At 36.0% G+C, this 21,658-nt stretch overlaps 1 protein-coding gene and 1 pseudogene across 2 annotated transcripts in view; both read left to right on the forward strand.

Moving 5' to 3' along the window:
- The window catches only part of Ttc8 (tetratricopeptide repeat domain 8), a 60,027-nt gene extending 39,186 nt beyond the window's left edge, over positions 1 to 20,841 (forward strand). Inside the window, exons 11-15 of one of the 2 annotated variants that reach the window (XM_087195037.1) lie at positions 12,923 to 13,062; positions 14,445 to 14,619; positions 14,917 to 15,039; positions 17,928 to 18,011; positions 20,153 to 20,841. In XM_087195037.1, the coding sequence (XP_087051163.1) occupies positions 12,923 to 13,062; positions 14,445 to 14,619; positions 14,917 to 15,039; positions 17,928 to 18,011; positions 20,153 to 20,269 (639 nt within the window). In that variant the 3' untranslated portion in view covers positions 20,270 to 20,841. The remainder of the gene's footprint in view (positions 1 to 12,922; positions 13,063 to 14,444; positions 14,620 to 14,916; positions 15,040 to 17,927; positions 18,012 to 20,152) is intronic. The other variant, NM_001310243.1, reaches the window with a different exon arrangement.
- LOC101717237 (E3 ubiquitin-protein ligase XIAP pseudogene) lies at positions 917 to 2,305 on the forward strand (annotated as a pseudogene).
- Positions 20,842 to 21,658: the final 817 nt, after the last annotated feature.

The following is a 21,658-nucleotide window of genomic DNA, read 5'->3' on the forward strand; positions in this document are numbered from 1 at the left end:
GAGGTAGAGTAGTGAAGGACTAAGCACAGACTTGAAATAGGTGGAGTGCTTCTCCCTTGGATTTACATGGTTAATTTTCCCTCTGCCAAAGCTTACCACACTGAAGTCAAAGTCAGGTTTTCAGTGGGTTCTTTTTTTCATCATGTGACAGTGGATTTAGAGTTAATTAGTAAAGTTTGTTGCTTAGTACTGTAGCCTACATTGTGTATGCCTTGAGGGATTTTTGTTACGTACATCATGATTTTCTCTGAAGGGTTCTCTTCCATTATGTTCTCTTTTTATTTGTCACTTTCATTTTGGTATTGTATCTTTTAAATGGTTCCTATTTTTAAGTGAACGTGCCTCTGGTTCATTGCTTGTTTTTAAAAATGTTTTTATCTTTTCTAACTTGTATTTTGGTGGCTTCAATCGTTCTGGAGGCATTTTTGTTTGAAAGGCAGGCCCTATTTTAGCTGTTCATTGTTGAAAGGGATTTGAAATTAGAAATCTAACCCTGGAAATGTTATTCTAGTTGTTCTTGTACGTTACTGTGTCTGAAAAATACCACGGAAGTGTGTAAGAAGAACAACTTGTCCTCTTCCTCAGAAGCCATGGAAATTGGGACTCAAGAATTTGTATTTTTAACAAGCCAGGTGATTCTGAGGCATAACATTTTAAGAACCAGTGCACTACTCACTTCCTTACACTATTTGCAGTTTTATTTTATATAATTAAAATCTAAATATAGTTAGTATTTTATAAAATGGTTCAAAAATAACTACTGAAAAAAAATCACTTAGAGGTTCTGGTTTCCAGCTGGGGGGCGGGTAGCGGGGTGGTTGGGGGTGGGGTGAAGGGGACTTCGTTTTTTTTTCTGGCTACCCCCTTCCAGCTCTGGGAAGTGACGGGGCCTTGGTGGCGCCCCTAGCGGGCGCGACGCTAACCATCGCGAGCCCAGGCCTTAGGGAAAAAGTGGATGAGTCCTGTTTTCAAGAGAAGATGACTTTTAACAGTTTTGAAGAAACTAAGACTTGTGTACCTGCAGGCATCAATAAGGATGAAGAATTTGTAGAAAAGTTCAATAGATTAAAAACTTTTGCTAATTTTCCAAGTACTAGTCCTGTTTCGGCATCAACACTGGCCCGAGCAGGTTTTCTTTACACCGGTGAAGGAGATACTGTGTGGTGCTTTAGTTGTCATGCGGCAGTAGATAGATGGCAATATGGAGACTCAGCAGTTGGGAGACACAGAAAAGTATCTCCAAATTGCAGATTTATCAACGGGTTTTATTTTGAAAATAGTGCTGCGCAGCCTACAAATCCTGGTGCCCAAAATGGTCAGTACAATGCTGAAAACTACCTGGGAAACAGAAATCATTTTGCTTTAGACAGACCACCCGAGATTCATGCAGACTACCTTTTGAGAACTGGACAGGTTGTAGATATATCTGACACTATATACCCAAGGAATGTCATGTGTAGTGAAGAAGCTAGATTGAAGTCATTTCACAACTGGCCAGACTGTGCCCACCTAACTCCCAGAGAGTTAGCTAGTGCTGGACTCTACTACACAGGTGAAGGTGATAAAGTAGAGTGCTTTCACTGTGGAGGAGGACTAACCAATTGGAAGCCCAGTGAAGACCCTTGGGAACAACATGCTAAGTGGTATCCAGGGTGTAAATATCTGTTGGAAGAGAAGGGACAAGAATATATAAACAATATTCATTTAACCTGTTCACTAGAAGAGTCTCTGGTAAGAACTGCTGAAAAAACACCATCACTGGCTAAAAGAATTGATGATACAGTCTTCCAGAATCCCATGGTACAAGAAGCTATACGAATGGGATTTAGTTTGAGGGATATTAAAAAATTAATGGAGGAAAAATTTCAGACATTTGGGAGCAACTGTGTATCACTTGAGGTTCTAGTTGCAGATCTAGTGAGTGCTCAGAAAGATAATACACAAGATGAATCAAGTCAGACTTCATTGCAGAAGGAGATTAGTACTGAGGAGCAGCTAAGGCGCCTACAAGAGGAGAAGCTTTGCAAAATCTGTATGGATAGAAATATTGCTGTAGTTTTTATTCCTTGTGGACATCTGGTCACTTGTAAACAGTGTGCCGAAGCCGTTGACAAATGTCCCATGTGCTACACAGTCATTACTTTCAAGCAAAAAATTTTTATGTCTTAATCTCACTCCATAGTAAGGATGTTATGTTCTTATTATCCTGATTGAATGTGTGATGTAAAGAAACTTTAAGTAATCAGCATTGAATTCCATTAGCATTTGCTACCAAGCAGAAAAAAATGTAAACAGCAGTGTTGTAGTTGGCAATCTAGCCTGGAATTTCTGGGTTTTTCAAGTCATTAACTGCTATATCCAATTTTTTCATTGTTACTCAATTGAAACTAGACTAAAAAGGATCATAATATAACTGCTCATACTGTGGATTTGCAGTACGCTGACTTAGTTTCTAAAGTGTAAGTGAATTAATCATCTGAATGTTTTATTTTTTGATAGGCTTAACAAATGGAGAATTCTGCATAAACGTGGAGATTATAGTTAAATCTCTACAGTCACATAATTTGTTTTGTGTGAAGAAGGAATGAACTGTTCCACACTGGTGGAAAGATAGGGATATTTTTAGATATTTGTCTTTGTGTCTTAGGATTCTGTCCATTTTCTTTTAAAATTGCAAACATACACGTGTGAATGATTTTAAAATGATTTTGCCATTTTTTAAAATGGTTTTTAATGATAGAATACCATCTAGCCAACATGTACTGACATTGATGTCAAAGATATATTAAATGTAAAATGCAAGTGGCAAAACATTGTATAATATGAGGTAAAATCAAGGTGTATGTATTTTGTATCTATAATAGAGTGAAAGATTTGGAAAGAAACATCACATGAAATTGTTAACTGTGGTTTTTCTTGAGGGGTTGGGGTTTGGTCCCAGAGGGATTTTCTGGGGCCCTTCACTGTCTTATTTTTTTCATTTTGTTCTGTTTGAAATTTTTGTAAGTATGTATCACTTCTGTAATCAGAATTTTTTTAGAAAGTATTTTACTGATTTAAAGGCTTAGGCATGTTCAAACGCCTGCAAAACTACTTATTGCTCAGCTTTAGCTTCTCTAATCCAAAAAGGCAGGGCAATTAACCTTTTTGGTGCCAATATAAAATTTAAATGTTTGTATGTTTTGCCTGCTTTGTGGATGAAAAAATATTTCTGAGTGGTAGTTTTCTGTTAGGTAGACCATGTCTTATCTTGTTTCAAAATAAATATTTCTGATTTTGTAAAATGAAATATAAAATATGTCTCAGATCTTCCAATTAATTAGTAAGGATTCATCCTTAATCCTTGCTAGATTAAGCCTGCCTAAGTCACTTTACTAAAAGATCTTTATTAACCCAGTATTTTAAACATCTTTCAGCTTATGTAGGTAAAAGTAGAAGCATGTCTGACCCTCCTTATAGTTATAGTGATGGCTTTCCATGTTGAGACTCTCATGGCATCTTGTATCTTAAAGTTCATGTGAGTTTTTACTGTTAGGGTGATTAACATGTATATTGGACAAAATGTTAAGTCTTTTCCTCTACCTGCATTTTTTGTTGTTGTTTTCTTGACTAGTAATAGTAGTAGAAACCTTTAAAAATGTTCTCTCAAGATCCTTAAAAACCTCTTGGAAATGATAAAATAGTAACAGAAGAATAGTTGTTTTAAATATTTTTTAAGAACTTGAATATGCGTCAATATGAAAGTTTAACAGTGCTTCATAGAATATCCGGAATTTACATTCTCAAGGTAGACTTATGTAACAGCAAATAGGGCATTTTACTGCAGAGAACTGTTTGAGAGTGAAACTGTTAAAAATTATATTTTTATTATATTTTCTAAGACAAAGTATTGTTATATTCTCCTAACCTCTGTTAATTTCTGTTAAGTGATACTTGTATGAAGCATTGCAAATTTAAATGAGATTTGCAAAAATTAAATAATCATTGCCTTATTTTTGTTTTATTATGTAAATCCTGAGTTCTCCTTTGCTCTATCTTCCACCTAGGTTTGCTTATATATTCATTAAGTTGAATTTGATCTATATGGGCAAAGCTTTAAATTTATATTTAAAGCGTTCTATAAAGGGAGAAGTGTTAAAAATATTTTCTCCAGGACACTTCAGGCCCAAGTCAGCTAGGTAATAGAATCTAGTTGTTAGCCAAGGATGGAACTGAATTGTTTCAGCATAAGGCTTTCACTGGTCTGGAAACCTCAGTTCATTAAAGCTCTTTTTTAAAACTTGTGTTTAGAGTTAAGCAAGACCTTTTTTCTCTCTCCATGAGTTGTGAAATTTAATGCATGAAGCTGATGTGGCTAACAAGTTTATTTTAAGAATTGTTTCAAAATGCTGTTGCTTCAGCACTCCAACTTCTAATCAAATTTTTTGGAGACTTACCAGAGTTTGCCTGTATTCACACTACAAAAAAGCACTGGATCCTTTCTAATTGTACAAAAATTGATCACTTGCAAGGTCAAAAATATAACCAGATCCAAATCACACTCTCCCTGGAATAGTTCTCAGTAGCTTACACGTATACATTTCTTTTTCTGTATAAAGTTCACTTTAGGACTTTGAATTCAACACCTGTTTTACTACATTTTAGTCATGTGAAGCTTGAAGTTATTTTGTAATAACTAGTTATTTTATATGCAGTAATTTAGTGTTGATTAGAAACTTTGTCTTCACTTTTGAGAAATGATTTTAGCATTTATAAAATAAATTCCAGTTTATTCATTAATAGCTTTGTATTGCCTTTCCTGCTAGATTTGGTTTTTCCCCCTCCCTTTGGTTAATGGCTGAAGTGGGTAGGGTGAGGTTAGCAGGTGTATGTAACATGTTTTGGCCATGTGTATTATGATATTTTGTTGTTTTTTGTTATAGTATTTAAATTTAGGTAGTTTTCCTGTTTTCATCTTAATGGATAAAAATTTGTATTTTGAACTCTGAAGGCTACCATCCTGGTGTTAGTTGCCTGGGTTGTTTCCTTTAGACCGAAATCATTGTTTTGTTACTGATGCCCAAATATTGATTTGACAAAAGAGGTGAAGGGAGTGGAAGAATGAGAAAATTGTGTCATTGCCATTAGAGAACTCCGAAAATGAGAAGGAATATTTGACAAGCATAATTCTTTTTAGTCAAATCTGCTGTTTAAAAGGAGGTAACCTCCAGGCAGGTGGCTCATGCCTATAATCCCAGCACTCACCTGTAATCCCAGCGCTGGAGAGGCTGATGCAGGAGGATTGCTGTGAGTTTGAGGCCAGCCTGGGCTGCATAGTGAGTTCAAGGCCAGGCTGAACTAAATAACAAGACCCTGTCTCACAAAACAAACAAACAAATAAATAAAGGTAAATATTTCTTCATCTGTGAAATGACAATAATATCTATCTTCCAAGGTTATGAGAGTTCAAGGAGACCATATCTTTAAAGCACCTGCTATAAATGTTAATTCCCATCCTAATACTCTTACCCTTCCATGGGTTTACCTTGACCTAGAAAATTCCACTGAAACTTATTATAGTAAGTAAACGAACAGGTCAAACTCTTAAAAATATTTAAATTCTTTAAAAATTTTTTTCAAAACAACTATTCTTACCAAATTCAGTCTAGCTTTCCTAAACAAAATTGACTTAGCCACACCCTAATAATCAGTTTTCATTTGAGTCATACACTTAGTACAATATAGATGTCTGTCTCAGCATAATAGAATCATAGAGGGTCAGAGCTGTAAGTGACTTTAGAGAGTATCTAATTCCTCCCCTTCATTTTATAGGTCAAGCAACTGAGGCTCAAAGGAGAGTTAATTTGTTCAAAGATATATAGCTAATTAGTGGCAGACCTGTGACTGGGACATAGTTGAAGGTGAAAAATTTTACCAACCTACCTGTCCTGGGAAGTCTAAAAATCTTTTTTTCAAGTATTTTTTCCACTGTACCCTAACTTTCACTACATGCTAAATGACACTTTATAATTGATATAATAGGACAATCTTAAATACATATATCTTCAAATTAGATAATACTACATTAATGTTTGGGTGGTAAGATTCTATTTTGAAGTCTACAGTTTGCAGAGAGGCATACAGATTTTTGGCATTTACTACATGATTATTGTATATCATTTAATGTAATATTAAAATTGCTATGTAAAAGCCGGGCATGTGTGGTGGCACACGTCTGCAATCCCAGCACTCAGGAGGCTGAGGCAGGAGGATCTGGAAGTTCGAGGCCAACCTGAACTGCATAGTGAGTTCAAGGGCAGCCTGCACTACAAAGCTAGACCCTGTCTCAAAAGAATAAATAAAAAATATTATTATGTAAGTATATTTTACCATCTTGTCTATACTTAGTAACATATTTGCATTTTTATTTGCTATAGCAGACTTCAATGTAATTTCTGTTAAGATTTTGTTTTTCATTACTGTGACACAATTTAACCTGATGTCTGATTCTTATATCATTGTATTAGTATTGTGAATAATCATGTGAAATGTTTTGAGAGAGTACTATATTTGTGAATATAATTTTATGGCTTTTAGTTCTTTTAGTAGGACCCATTCCATCGATATGGAAAACTAAGAAAATTGATTTCTGCTGTATAATCTGGCATTTGTTGTAGATTAAAGCTTATTTTTCTGTGAATGAAACATATTCAATAAAGTACTATTCTTTAAAATTAAAGAAAAAAGAAAAAAAAATCACTTAAATGATACCAACTTTCTTATGTACTTTAATGATGTTTATATACTTGAAAGCGTTATTTTAAATCTACATTAATAAAATCTATTCTAGAACTAGTATAATTTAAACAATTCAGATGCAGGAATAAGTTAAAGGATGAAAATAGAGCCCACATATGTTCATACATATGAAAATTTAGGATGTGATAAAGATTTCTTGGATTATTGGATTATTAAATAAATAGTTTAAAAACAGAGCTGGATGAGTAATGATTTCTTATACTAAAGTAATTCATTCCTACCAGATTTAAAACTTCAAGGAGTTAAAATTTTAAAAAATGAAACCATGAAAGTTCCAGAAGAAAATGCATTTGCATTATTTGTGTAAATTGGAATAAAGATGATCTTTCTAAACATGACAGGAAAAGTCAATAAATTTGAGAACATGAAAGTTAAATTTCCTAAATAGCAACAAAAATTTAAATAAAACTAAACCAAAACAACAGGCAAAAATGTCAAACGGAAAATACCTGTCATACCTGAGACAGACAAGACTACTTTTAATTTCCTCCTTCTACACGCTACCTAAAATTTGCTAAGAATTACACACACCCACACAAACACAATTCCCTCCCTCTCTTCCTCCCTTATTTTTACACATTAGGCAAGTGCTCTACCACTGAGCTACAACCCTTCCCCCAAGTTACCACCACCCTTTCATATTCAGGACTTGATGACACCCATCTGGAGGAACTTAATTAATCTATACTTTTCTTTTCAAGAGAATGTTTATAAACATAAAACTTTGTTTTTGTTTTTGTTTTTGTTTTTTTTTGAGACAGGGTCCCACCACGTAGTTCAAGGCTGGCCTTGAACTCAGTATGTAGCCCATGCTGGCCTGTGATCCTCCTGCCTCAGCCTCCTGAGTGCTGGGACTTTTCTGGTTTTTGAATTGAATTTACATCATGATAAGCTGATTGTATCTAGAATAAGAAAGCAGAGACAATGCCCAGAGTTCCTCAAGCCTCATCTCTGCTTCCAGCTCTCTTGAGTCCAGGAAGGCAGTTTCCTATCCAACACGTAATGGTTTGAATATCCCTCAAAGTTCAGTTGTTGGGAATTTAATCCCTAGTACAACAGTGTTTGAAAGGTGGTTAGACCCTGAGGGCTTTGCCTTCAAGAATGGATTCATGCTATTATGGCAAGAGTGGGTTCCTGATAAGAGGATGAATGTGGCCCTTCTCCTTTCCCTCCCATGTGCTGCCCTCTGCCAGGTACAGTGCAGTAAAAAGGCATCCACCAGATGTGGCCCCTTGATCTTGGACTTCGCAGCCTCTAGAACTGTTACCACAGGTATGGGATCTGGTACAAGTTCCTAGGTTCTTGTGTGTGATGAATAAAGAATCGGACTTGGTATGTGATGGTAAAGAAACAGCAGCACAATTTAATTAGGCAACAATACTCTTGGAGTGAGCAGGCTTGTGCCAGTGAAAGGAAAATGGCAGGAGCACTGAAGGCATTGGGTTTAGGGATTTAAAAGGTTGCCCTGGGTCTCAGGCACCTCCTATTGGGTCTTCCAGGGCATATTGCCAACATGATTGACAGGGTGCTGAGTCATGTCAGCTGTGTCTATTGCTCATGTCCTTTCCTGTCATTCACACTTGCATGTCTATATATATGCATGAACCCTCAATAAGTTCAAGGTGAAGAACGGTTACTGTAGGTTATGTAGGAGAGTCTGGTGCACATATATCCTAGTTTGGGATTTTGAAAATTTCCAGGGCAGGCTCAAGGTTCTTTTTTTGTTTTGTTTTGTGTTTTTGTTTTTATCTCTAAAGGTAGTGGGTCTTAGGACAAAGATGGTGGTGGGGGGGGGGGAGGGGGTGGTTCTGACATGTTGCCCAGGTTCAGCTGAGTGAAGGGGAGTGGTCCAGCAGCAAGTAGAGGGGAGTGGCCCTGTTGCCCTAATTGCACTATTTATATCAGAACTATGAGCCAAATAAATTGCTGTTCATTATAAATTACCTACTCTGTCGTATTTTGTTACAGCAGCTTTAGATGTCAACAATAAGCTGGGTGTGGTGGCACACACCTGAAATCCTAGCACTAGGGAGGCTGAGGCAGGAGGATTGCCACGAGTTCAAGGCCAGTTTGAACTATATAGTGACACCCTGTCTCAAAACAAAACAAAACAAAACATTAAAGTGCCAATGATAAAAGGATGAAATATAGCATAGAAAAATAGGCAAAGGGCATGAATTTCGAGTTCACAGGAAAAGAAACATAATTATCTGATGTGTTAAATGACTAACCTCTGTCACAGTTAAAGAAATAAAAACTAAAACAACAGTGATATGCTGCTTTTCACTTAATGAGATTTGGAGAGGGGAAGTCAAGGAGTTGTCAAGGATGTGGAGGAACAGACTGCACAACTGAACACTATTCTTGGGAGTCCATGTTGGTACAACCTACTTGGCTGTTTGCAACTACTCATGAGACTTTAAAATATGTGTGCCGTCTTCTAGAAAGTTTTCCTCAAGATTTTTTCATTCGAGTGCACAAGGTTATGCTCCTAGATGATTTTATAATATACTTTATGGTAAAAATATGGAAACAAACTAAGGCTCACCAAAGAGGGGCTGTTAAATATGTGTATCACTGGAACTTTATGCAGAAGTAAAAAATAATGAAGTAGATTTCTTTGTTTTGATATGGAAAAACACAGAGTGAAAACAACTGTATTACAGTGTACAGAGTGAGTCTGTTTAGGATTGAAAGAGGCGTATCTGTCTGTATACTTTATATGAACAAAAATTCTTGAAGAAAAATACTCAAGAAACTACCAGCAAAACCTCTCCCAATTGGGATTTGAGGCTTTTACTTTGAATTTTGTATCCTTTTGTCATGTTTGAATTTATTTAGCATAGGCAACTATTTTATAAGCTTACAAAAGTCAGTTGAAATGTATAGTCAACTGTAATGCAAATTTGTGTACAAATACAAAATTGTAATACAAATGTAAAAGTCAATTAAATACATAATGAATTTGCTGGCAAAATAAACATTGTAGCCTAAAATTCCTTGTGATTACAGAAACTCATTTCTGTGGCTGTCAGTCAAGCATCTAAGTATTGTAAAACAATTTTGTAGGCCCCAAGGCCTTGAGCAGAATGCTTGTTGAGGCTGGAGTCTTCCTTGCAGTGGGTGTCATCGCCCCCTTTGGCAACTGTCATGCGGAAACCTCGCGCAGTGGGATTCTGTTACAGCCTTTGAATAAGAAGTTCAAGTACAAAGCACTTAAAAGAAACCATGTATGTGGATCAGCCAGGGAATGTTTTATTAGGATTTTATGGGACTGATAAATAACACCCCAATCCTGAAATTGAGAACCAATTGAGAAATACCCACAAAATTTACACAAATAGAAGGTAAACCACTAACTTTATGGAAAGTGGAAAAAAATATAGTTTTGTTCACATTAAAGGCACCTATATGGGCATGCATATTTTAACCATAAATAGAATCATTCTATACAGTCTAATGTACAGCTTATTTTTTCACTCTCAGCTTTAACTTAATTTGTTAACTTTCTTACTGATAAAAACAGAATTAGAGCATGAAGCATTAGATCTACAGTGCTAAAGCCTTAATTGTCTTTTAACCCTTAAGTTAGACTAATCTATCACATAGTGGATGTGGTATACCATCTACAGGTTTCTCTACCCAGGAAAGCCTATTTTTTTCCATAAAATATGTTAACATGTAATAGTTTTATTTTTATTGTTTATTTTTATTATTTATTACATGATATTTAGAATGGATAAATATTTAAATTTTTTCCATTGAATTTTAAACATCTATGGATATAACCTATGTAAACAAATCTTCTTGAAGATTTTCAGCAATTTTTAAGAATTTGAAGGAATCTCAAGACTCAAAAGTTTGAAAGCCTCTGTTCTGGTGGAACCATGAAAGATAAGAAAACTCAGAAGTTGTTTAACTCTTGGTCATTAATTTTTCAGTGTCTAAAAGCACAAAATTTGGTGCTAAGGAGAAGTATACCAAGTTCTTGCTCTTAAAGAACTTGCCAAGTTTCATGGATTCTAAAAATATATAGTTTTTCACATACTAAATTGGTTGCATCTTAAAATAGGTAGCATCTTAGCATCTTTTGATCCCTGTGGCCAAGTGACAGTTGTCATGGAGTTGTCATTATCTGCTTATATAGAAACTTGGTAGTTATTCCTAACAGGGTGAACTTGGTAATGCTTTCTGATTGTTGCCTGGAAGCTTTTGTTGACACCTGCTGGCATGATCAAGAAAGCACAGGAATAGGCATAGTGAAATGACTCAGTGGCTTGGAAGAAAATCTTGGAGAAAATAGAAGAGCATGCTTTTAGAAAATGGCATCAGTGGATTTTAAATGCTCTCAACACAAAGAAATGAGAACTATGTGTGGTAATGAATATGTTTGTTATCCCGATTTTCTCCTTCCACAATGTGTACATGCATCAAAGCATCATGTTGTACCCCATAAATATATAAAATTATTAGTTGTCAAAAAGAAAAAAAGAAAAGCTGTATCACCAATGGACATGGATGACCAAGTCTAAAAGGGATTCAGAAGAATTTGGGGTGTCATGTGAAGGAATGCTTTATTCCATTTATTTTTATGTGTATTTTATGGACAGTATGCCAGAGTGAGCTACAGTACGTTTAGGTCTAAATAAGCCTATCAGTAAGTACCAAATAAAAATTTCATGTTTAAAAAAGGATACATGGTGGTTCTTGCAGCTGAGGGAGTTTTGTAGATATAATGAATTATGATTAAAATCTTGACAAAAATTGAGTCCTCATGTAAGAACATCCATGTGTGGGTCACAGTAAATTTCATAAGCTGAGAGTCAGAGGAACCATGTGAAGTGAGAACAGAGGGAACTTTTCACGAAGGATGTGGAGCCAGAATTGAGCCTTGAACATGGATTTGAGAGAGATAACATTTATTAATAATACTAGATGAGCAGGATGTGGTGATGTGGGCCTGTAGTCCCAGCTACTCAGGAGGCTGAGGCAGGAGGATGACTTGAGCTAGAGGTTCCAGACTAGCCACAGCAATATAGTGAGCCCCCATCTTAATAATAACAACAAAAATAATAACAGATGCATTTATTTATGATTATCAATGTTTTTTAAAGTATATAATAATTATAGATGATTTTTGTTTGTTTTGTGATACTAGGGATTGAATCCAAGACATTTGCACTGAGTTACATCTCTAGCCCTATTTTATTTTATTTATTTATTTTTTGGTACCAGGGATCGAACTTGGGTCCTTGCACTTGCGCAGCAGGCAGCGAAACCACTGAGCTAAATCCCCAGCCCTAGCCCTATTTTATTTTGAGAGAGAGTTTAGCTAAGTCTCTAAGTTGACCAGGCTTGTCTCAAACTTGTGATCCTCCTGCTTCAGGCTCCCAGAGTACTGGGATTACAGGCATGCACCACCATGCCCAGCTGGTTTCTTCAGTTTTTAATTACATATGTAACTTGGTCAGGTTGTCATCATTTCTTTCCTGGTCTCTTTGCTACCATTCCTCCTTGTTTTGGTACGCCTTGCACTTAGCAGCCAAGTTTTATTCTTTGCAAATGCAAAGACAGTATGATTATGTTACTTTTCTATTTTTAACCCTCTGTTTTCTCTGGACTTAGAAAAGAGTTTGAAGTCCTTCTCATGGCTGACAAAACTTCCTATGGCTGGCTGCCTCTTTGGTCTCCTCCTTCCCAGCCTTTCCATTTTAGGCTCGGCCATTTGCTCATCTTTCTCATGGGAGTGAGCTTCCTCTAGACGTGCTCAGGTCTTAATCCCATGCTTCATTTAGGTCTCTTTTCGAGTGGCCCCTGCTCCAAGGTGACCACTCCTTCTGCAACAGTTCTTTCTCTCTCCTTACCCTGCTCTGTGTTTCTGTGTTTTTTCACATCACTCTTCCTTGCCTAACACCTTAGGCCTTATTTGTTCATTTGTATGTAGGCTCCATGAGGACAATGACTTTATCTTTTTGTTCATATTGTGTCTTCAGTGCCTAGGATAGGGTCTGGCTTGTGGCAGGCTCTCCATCAGTATTTATTTGAATGAATGAGCTTAAATTGATTGAAAAAAATAATTTCTTGTCCAGTGTTAATCAAGCTCTTCTGTCTTGGTGGAGAATAGGAAATGAACAATAGCTCATCAGCAGCTGAATACTACAAAGAAGTTTTGAAACAAGACAATACTCACGTGGAAGCCATTGCATGCATTGGAAGCAACCACTTTTATTCTGATCAACCAGAGATAGCTCTCCGGTTTTACAGGTGTGCTTTACATTCAATGTGTAGAATGACCTTGCTGTGAAATATTAGTGAGACAGTAACAAAGGTGGGATGAAAATGTAGACAAATAATGCATAGGCCATGTGTATATGAGCCTAAAAATTCCAACACTCAGATATTTTCTGAGCATCAAAGTGACATCCAATAATTTGAAAGTGTGCAGATGTTGGTGTCTTGCAGAAACACACCTGGGAAAACTGGCTGAGTTTCTTTTTAACTTATTGTATGAGTTAGCCACTTTATCAGTAGCAGCATAACAGTTACGTAAGCAGCTTAACAGTTATGTAAAACCCTTATCATCACTACCTACAGTTAATTATCATTACCTTCAGTTAATATCACTGAACATAAAAGACACTGAGACTGAAAGAGTGAAGAGCTATGCAAAGAGCACTTGGCTCCATGTTTCGAACCTTGATGAGGATCTGAAACAGAATCACCTGTTGTGCAAAGTATTGTCAACTCATTTTCCAAATATTTTTTCAAAATCTAAATAAGTTATGTTCACTGGTTCTCTTTTGCATGCACACTAATTTTAATCTTTTTTTGGTACACTAATTTTAATCTTATGTATGCCTTCTAAAAATTTAAAACTGTAATTTTCTCTTCATACAAGGAATGAAGTAACATACAGTAACATACAGCTGACAAAGGTTCTTTTCAAATATATTTTGGAAGCATAAAATATACAATATGCATCCCGTGTACATGCAGCTGACTGTTCCCCATCCCCAAAGTGGGTCAGGGGCTTCACAAGGCAGCTGAGTTGAGTTTTCATTTGCTTAAACTCACTTGTTCTTTGCCCCTTGGGATTAAGGATGACTAGGATGGCTCTTGAGGTGCAGCTGCAGCGTGCAAGCTATATAAACAATATAGGGACCCACTGATGATGTCTTCTCGGTGGACACTCACTAGAAGCCAGTGCAGATAACCACGAAGTACAGATAAACAAAACCAGTGTCCCGTTCAGCTGAAAACAGAGGGAAATGTGAAACACAGTCCTCAAGTTAGATCAGAGATTTACCTCTGGCACCATGGCTTTATAAAGCTAAAATGTGACGGTTTTCTTTTGTGTGACTATTTATTTATTTTGTTCTCTAACAAAGCTTTTAGAGGAAAAAAAAAAACCAGAGAAATTGTTTCTGACCTTGATTTGGGACATATTCCCCCATGACTAACACCATTATAAAAGAGATGCTTTTGCATTTGCCTTAAACACGTTTTCAGTTACAATAACCCTTTTTAAATTTATATTCTTTGTGGGTTTTGATAATAATAAAATGAATTCATTTCTAATTTTGTAAGAAATGCATGTGGTAACATTTATAAAGTTGGTTAACATTTGTGCTCTTTTTTTTGAAAAGGCGACTCTTGCAGATGGGCGTCTATAACTGCCAGCTTTTAAACAATCTGGGGCTGTGTTGCTTCTATGCCCAGCAGTATGATATGACTCTGACCTCATTTGAACGTGCCCTTTCTCTTGCGGAAAACGAAGAAGAGGCGGCTGATGTCTGGTATAACTTGGGACATATAGCTGTGGTATGTTGTGTTTTGATAGCAAATTTCTATTCTAGAAAAATAAGAGTTTGAAGACATTTTCAGGCATTGTAAATCCTGGCTGTGGTATTATGTGGGAATTTAAAGATTTCTAGCAGTCACCACAGCCCATTTTATATCCCCTAGTTAAATCTACTTACACAAAATTCATACTTGACTCCTATGATTGGGACTTGCTTTCTCCAGGTAGCACGAAGGATTTTTCTGAGAAAGGAAGAGAGGGGGTGGAGGGAGGAAGTATATGGATCTATGTGTGCGAATGTGAGCTTTGCTTTTCAGGGTGTAGGAGATGTGAATTTGGCCCATCAGTGCTTCAGGCTCGCTCTCGTGAACAACAACCATCATGCTGAGGCCTACAACAACCTAGCTGTGCTGGAGATGCGGAAGGGCCATGTCGAACAGGTCAGGGAACAGCAACACTGGGGACAGTCTGCTCTCTTCAAAGAAAAGCTGTCACAAGTGGCTATCATATAATTTTAAAATGAGTTTTAGGGCTGGGGATTTAGCTCAGTGGTTCCACCACCTGCCTCACAAGTGCAAGGACCTGAGTTCGATCACTGGTACCAAAAAAAAAAAAAGAAAAATGAGCTTTAGAGTCTTGACAGGCTTGGGTTTGAATCCCAGCTCCTTCATGAATTAGCTATGTAACCTTGGGCAAGCTACTTTTGACTCCAAAATAGAACATTTGGTTTTGTAGGACATTATGTGCCTATCTTCCCTACCTTTGTGAACTCTTCCACTATTTACCATCTGCCACCCAGCATTGCGCGTCCCCTGCCAAAACCCTAGGAGCCACTCTTGAAACCTCTCTTCCATCACCCCCGTAGCTGCATCGTATTCAGCCAGCCCCGTCAGCCCTCCTCAGAGTCACATTCTGAACCTGGCCGCTTTTTCCGCCCTGCTGCCATTTCTTGCCTGGACTATCCCAAAAGCCTCCTCGCTGGCTCTCCCCGCCCCCCCCCCCCAACTTAACCTCAGCAAGTAAGTGTCCTGTGTAATAAATACATCTTCCTCAGAGTGGCCTAGGAGATTTTTTACAAAACAAGATTATTTCTTCACCACTTTGCTTAAAATCCTTTAGTGCTGTCTCCTGGCATTTGGAATAAACCTGGGCTTCCAACCCTGGTCTGTGAGGGCCCCACATGATCTGGTGTCTGTCTCCCTCTCAGACAGCGCCCTTCACTGCTTCCTGCTTTCCCACCGACTTCTGGGTGGCCTTATCGGCCTTGCTGCTCTGCAGATACATGGAGCTCAGTCTTCTTCCTTCAGGCCTTCAGAATCTCTCTCCCTCAGACCTTGCAATGACAGGTTTCATTCTGTCACTCAGGTTTTAAATGGCACCTCCTGAGAAAGGCCGTGTCAACATCAGTCTAAAGGAGCCCTCGGGGTTAGCACATCTGTTTTTTTTTTTCTTCCAAGTACTTCTCATTTTACCAGACATCATTATATTTGTGTGTAGAATATTGGCTGCATAAAAGCAGGGACTGTATCTGCCATGTTACAGTTGTATTCTCAGCATCAGAAACAGTGCTCAGCACATGTAAAAGTACCCAGTCAATGTTGGTGGAATAATTGGACTATCAATAAAATAGAGCAATAATAGTACACCTGAAGGTGTATTTTTTAGTGCATACTACATATTAATTATACAGAATAATGAGTCTAATTGTGGGCATTTTCATACATGCTATAACATGCTTTGTTCATATTCTGACCCCCTTTTACCAGTTTGCCTTCCCCTCCTCCTTTTTTCATCCCCTTCCTCTTCTCTGTCTCCCCTGATTTTGATTTTGTGAGGATTAGATCAGCTATGTAAAGTTGAAGCATGGTATTGAACACATCATAGATACTTAATAAGTTGTGCTGTTGTTACATACATAACAAAAAGCTAATTCTACTCGTACAGTAATAATGGCAATTAAGGGTAAATATTGTTACACCTGCCACTTAAGAGATGAAGAGTTGGAGACTTGAAGAGGGTCAATAATTGTACCCAGGGTTACAGATATAGTGAACAGGGTGCTGGGACAGGCACTTGTTCTTCAAAACATATTGTTAATAAGAACAGAAACATAACTTTATTTCATAAATTCTCCCAAAGCTAATAAGATGGATTTGTATTTTATGAACGTTATTCTAAGGTGGACATAAATTTTGTCCTTGAACTTTGCCTAGATCGACATGAAGCAAATACTTTTGTAATTGTGTCTGTTCCAATATTAGTGATTTTCTTTTCCCTCTACTACTTATACTTTCTCTAGGAAAAATTAATTATAAACATTTTAGCAAAAGGCTTTGTACTAACCTCATTTTATTATTAAAAATTAATATCCACCATCTTATATGAACTGATAATCTTTATTTTTCATTTTTGAAAGATACGTGAATTTGTCCTTAGGGTCATGGATACAAATTTTAGCTATAAGTTGGAAGATTGTTCAGCAGCTTGTTATGTTGAGTTTGTAGTCTTAACAACACACATATGAGCATATCATGCCACTCAGTGGTCTCTGCAATAAATGATCCTTTGAACCTGCAAGCGCCAAAAAAAATAATGTGAATTTTGTGTTTCAGGTAATTTCAAGAACAGAAAGCATGTCCCTTTCCATTGCTATTTTCCTTAGAAAACTAGTCAGCAATATAATACATACTTGCCTACTGTCATCCAGCTTTGAAGTTTATTATGGTTTGTTGGTAGTATTTTTGTTTTTATTATATTAGAGAACATATAATTAGAGCCTACAATAAAAACTAGTTTAAGAGGATTTTATTTAGCATTAAGATTATATTTAAATTGTGTATCATACTGAAATATAAATTTTACAAGACAGTGGGTCTCAAATATCTTTTAAAAATTATTTTTATTAGTACATGCTTGTAGTAAATAATGATTACATTCATCGTGGAGAGTTGGTAAATGTACATAAAATATCTTAGTTCTTTTTACTTCCCCTTCTCCTCCCCTACCTCTTCCTCCCACTATCCCTATATATCCTTGCCATAAAACAACTTTAAATGTACTCTAAGTTTTCAACTTTTTAAATTCTTCTGTCATTTGAAGTGCTTATTGTTAACATAATTTTGTCAAGATATCAGTACTTAACTGTATTTCAAAAAAGGTCATTGTATTTCATGAGGCATGTCATCTGTATTTATCACAGAATCATGCTTATTTAGGTCTTACTGTAGGTAAAGAATTTTTTTTTTTTACCAAAGAAAAAAGTCACACATATAACACTGATACATGCTTAGATGCCTTTGTTGTACCTTTTCTTTTGTTTTTTTCACAGGCAAGAGCACTATTACAAACTGCATCATCTTTGGCACCCCATTTGTATGAACCAAATTTTAATTTTGCAACAATATCTGATAAGGTAGTCTATTTCTTTATTAATTTATCATCTGGTCTGTCTCTTGTTCTTTCTTGGTTTAAAAATACAGATAAACAAGAAAATTCTAACTTCATCTTCCTGAACAGAAGGTTGATTTTTCAATCTGAAAGAAATAACTTTTTTGAAACTCTCACTTATTCTATATACAAACATACTTGTTTCAAGGGACAATTTAATAAACTTTCATCTATCATCCGATATTAACTAAACACCATTATAAATTGCAGATGAAATATTTTACGTTTTAAAATATGATGTTTAATCATTGGAAAAATACTCTAAATGATTACTTACTTGGGAAGGATTGGTGATTGGCTTCTATAGCAAATAAATCCTATGTATTTCCTATTGATCGTATTACCATACAGTCTTTGGCATGATTGCTATAAAATTAGGGATATTAAAGAAAGCTATTTTAAATATGGGGGAAATGTGGCTGTTAATACTATGTTGGAAATCAGTTAATATCCAAAGGCTGAAAGGGATGATGTACAATTTATTAATAATATGAAAACAAGAGGCATCTCATAATTAACTTTTGCTTGGAAACCTCTCTTTAACATGGAATGTGAGTCTATCTTGAGGATACAAAAATGATTTAAAATATTTTTGATGTTAAGAGTCTTTATTAATCAAATACATAAAAATGTATTTTTATAGCGTATGAGGCTATCCATACTGTCATTTCTGTTTTGAAAATAGAAAAAGCAGTAATTCATAGACTGTAATTTTTTTGAATGATTGAACAGTACTAGCCAGTGTTCTATGTGATTCATGTACCTTTTCTGATTCACCCCAACTCCCAATGGAGTATCCCTTCCCTTTTCTACTTACTTTTTTATTCAACTGATGTTTCATTTATTGAGCCTCTACATATTTCAGGCTATGTTGTTGGCATAGAGGATGTAGCAATGAATAAAACAGACAGAAACCTCTACCTGCTTCAGGGAGCTTATGTTGTAATGGAAACCAAGGCTCATAGAGATTAAATGACACCCCTCAAGGCACATTGCAATAGCAGCCTTCAAGTTTACACCCAGATCTATGATGTGTGTGTGTTTCTCACTAGGTATACTGGTGCTTAGTTCATTAAAACAGAAGGCAACGTGACTACTTTCAGGAAGATAAGCACATTTTAATAATTCATAACTCAAAGGAGGCACTATTTTATGCACATTTTATGCACATTATGACATTTCCTTAAAAGAAAATAATGTTAGGAAATGTTATGATGTTAAGATTTTTTAAGGAAACAATTTATGAGTTTCTTTTTTTGAGACAGGGTCTTGCTCTGTAGTCCACACTGTCCTTGAACTCTCTGTGTAGCCCAGGCTGGCCTAAGCTCATTTTCCTCCTGCCTCAGACTCTTGAGTGTTGGAATACAGGCATGTGCTGCTACACTCAGCTGTGTTTTAATACATAAGTATATGTGTTACCAAAAGAACCACCAGAGTTGAATTACCTAGGTGTTGTGTGTGTGTGTGTGTGTGTGTATACACATACTAAAAAGTTCTGACTTGTTACAAGTGCATACACAAATCTAGATATACTCAGTGATTCAGATAATAAGTGCTTTCTTTGGGACTGGACTTTAACACAGAGTTCATTGGAAATCAGAGCTACTCTTTATAAATTTTTAAAAACAAGTGTCTTCTTAACATTACTGTGTTGGCATGTTTTAAAACCTCTCAGAGCTTATCATATTTTAAATACAAACTTTTTGCTTGAATTTCCTGTCTAAAAGATAATACTCTAATCAACACATGTGTTATAGTATGTTACAAATAGTTTTCCTAAGCTATATAAAGCTAGCTGTTTAGGCATTCAAATGTAGTTTTATGTTTATAATACTGTCAGTGATGGGAAAAAAACACAGATTTCTGAATTCATACATACACAGCTATATTGCAGGATAAGGTATTTATAGAGTTGGTTATTTTTCTCATGTAGTTTTCAAGATGGAACTATAATCTGGGTGAGAGAATTCTAAAATTTAAGTAGCATAATCCAACAAGTTACCTTTAAGAACCTTTTGTGTTAGCATGCACATAGTACGTTTTTGTTTTTGTTTTTTTCACTTCTGTACTCATTTTTTTCCAATCTTATTCTGGTATTCCTGACAGATTGGAGATCTGCAGAGAAGTTATGTTGCTGCACGGAAATCTGAAGCAGCATTTCCTGATCATGTGGATACACAACAATTAATTAAACAATTAAAGCAGCATTTTGCTATGCTCTGATTGTTCCTGAGACCAAATATGTTCTTATGAAGGGGTATTATGCAACAGAAAAAAGTAGTATGTGTATGTGTATCTACAGTATAATATATCCTATGCAGGCTACTTAGTGAAGGTGTCATATAAGAGACTTTCAACTCCAATGTATAATGAAAACTTTGTAATAAGAATTTTATAAAATAATATTGTGAAATACAGGATTTAAATATAAGTAGATCATGAAATCTCCTGTCACATTATATGGTAGATGTTTGTTTATATTTACCAATTAATGATTTCCTCAAATTTTCATAATTGTATATTTTTAAAATCCTTAAGCATCAGACATCATATAACTTAAGATGTCTGGAATCTGCCTTTAAAACTAATAGTATATGTTTATCCTAAGTAGAGAATAAAAATTGTATTTCAAACTATTTTTTAATCAAGTACTTTGTCATTATATATTATGCTTTAAAATAAATCAATATAAAACATCAACATGCTGTCATTTTTCATGAGTTTTTGTTTTCATCTCAGATGAAACAAGTTTTTCAGAAGTTTTGTATGCTTATAAATAAAGTTATTTCAAATTATATGCCACCAATTTTGATTTTTTTTCCTGAAAAGGTATTTATAGACTATCACATTATTAAGATAAGAATATCACGATTGGAATCCCCCTGTGGTCAGCCCCAAGAAAGGCTGGATTGGGCCAGGGATTTAGCTCAGTGGTTCTGCTGCCTGCCTTGTAAGCGCTAGGACCCGAGTTTGATCCCCGGTACCAAAAAAAAAAAAAAAAGAAAGGCTGGATTGTGAGGTCCTGGGGAGGTGCTGGAACTTTTTCGACCTTACTGAGTGGAACTCTCCCTGAGCTGATCACACAAGGGAATGTGTGAAATCAGAGCTACTCATACTGTTTCTTGGGATCTGTCTATACCACTTTTCATGTTTTTTAGCTTCTCAAAAACTTTGAGATTTACATTCTATTCATATTTGTGTAATTAGTACTACTTAGCTAATAGAACACAAATTTTGAATTCAAGGAATTATAGGTTGTTAGAGAGTAGAAGTAACTTCAGAGAATGTGGAAGGAAGTCCCTTTGTGCCATGAACCAAGGAAGCGAGGCCCTCATTCACACAGCTGCTTGGTGGTACAGAATCTAAGATCTTGTTCCTTGACTCCCTGATATGTGCTTGTTTAGCACTTGAGAATTTCCTTAAGTGCTAACAAATTTCCTAATACTATGTTCATTATTTAGATTAAAGCTATATAAAGTGAACAATTTTATTAGTAAATTTAAAGTAAGAGCTAAGCATAATGGCTGACATCAAAGATGTTGAATATGCCCACCTGTTCTAACCACCGTGTGTGAATTAATTCATTTCATTCCCATTGCAGTCTGACGCAGG

This window comes from Heterocephalus glaber, unplaced genomic scaffold, assembly GCF_053883595.1.
Source record: "Heterocephalus glaber isolate CG9 unplaced genomic scaffold, H.glaber_assembly_v1.0 deba00001608, whole genome shotgun sequence".
NCBI lineage: Eukaryota > Metazoa > Chordata > Mammalia > Rodentia > Bathyergidae > Heterocephalus > Heterocephalus glaber.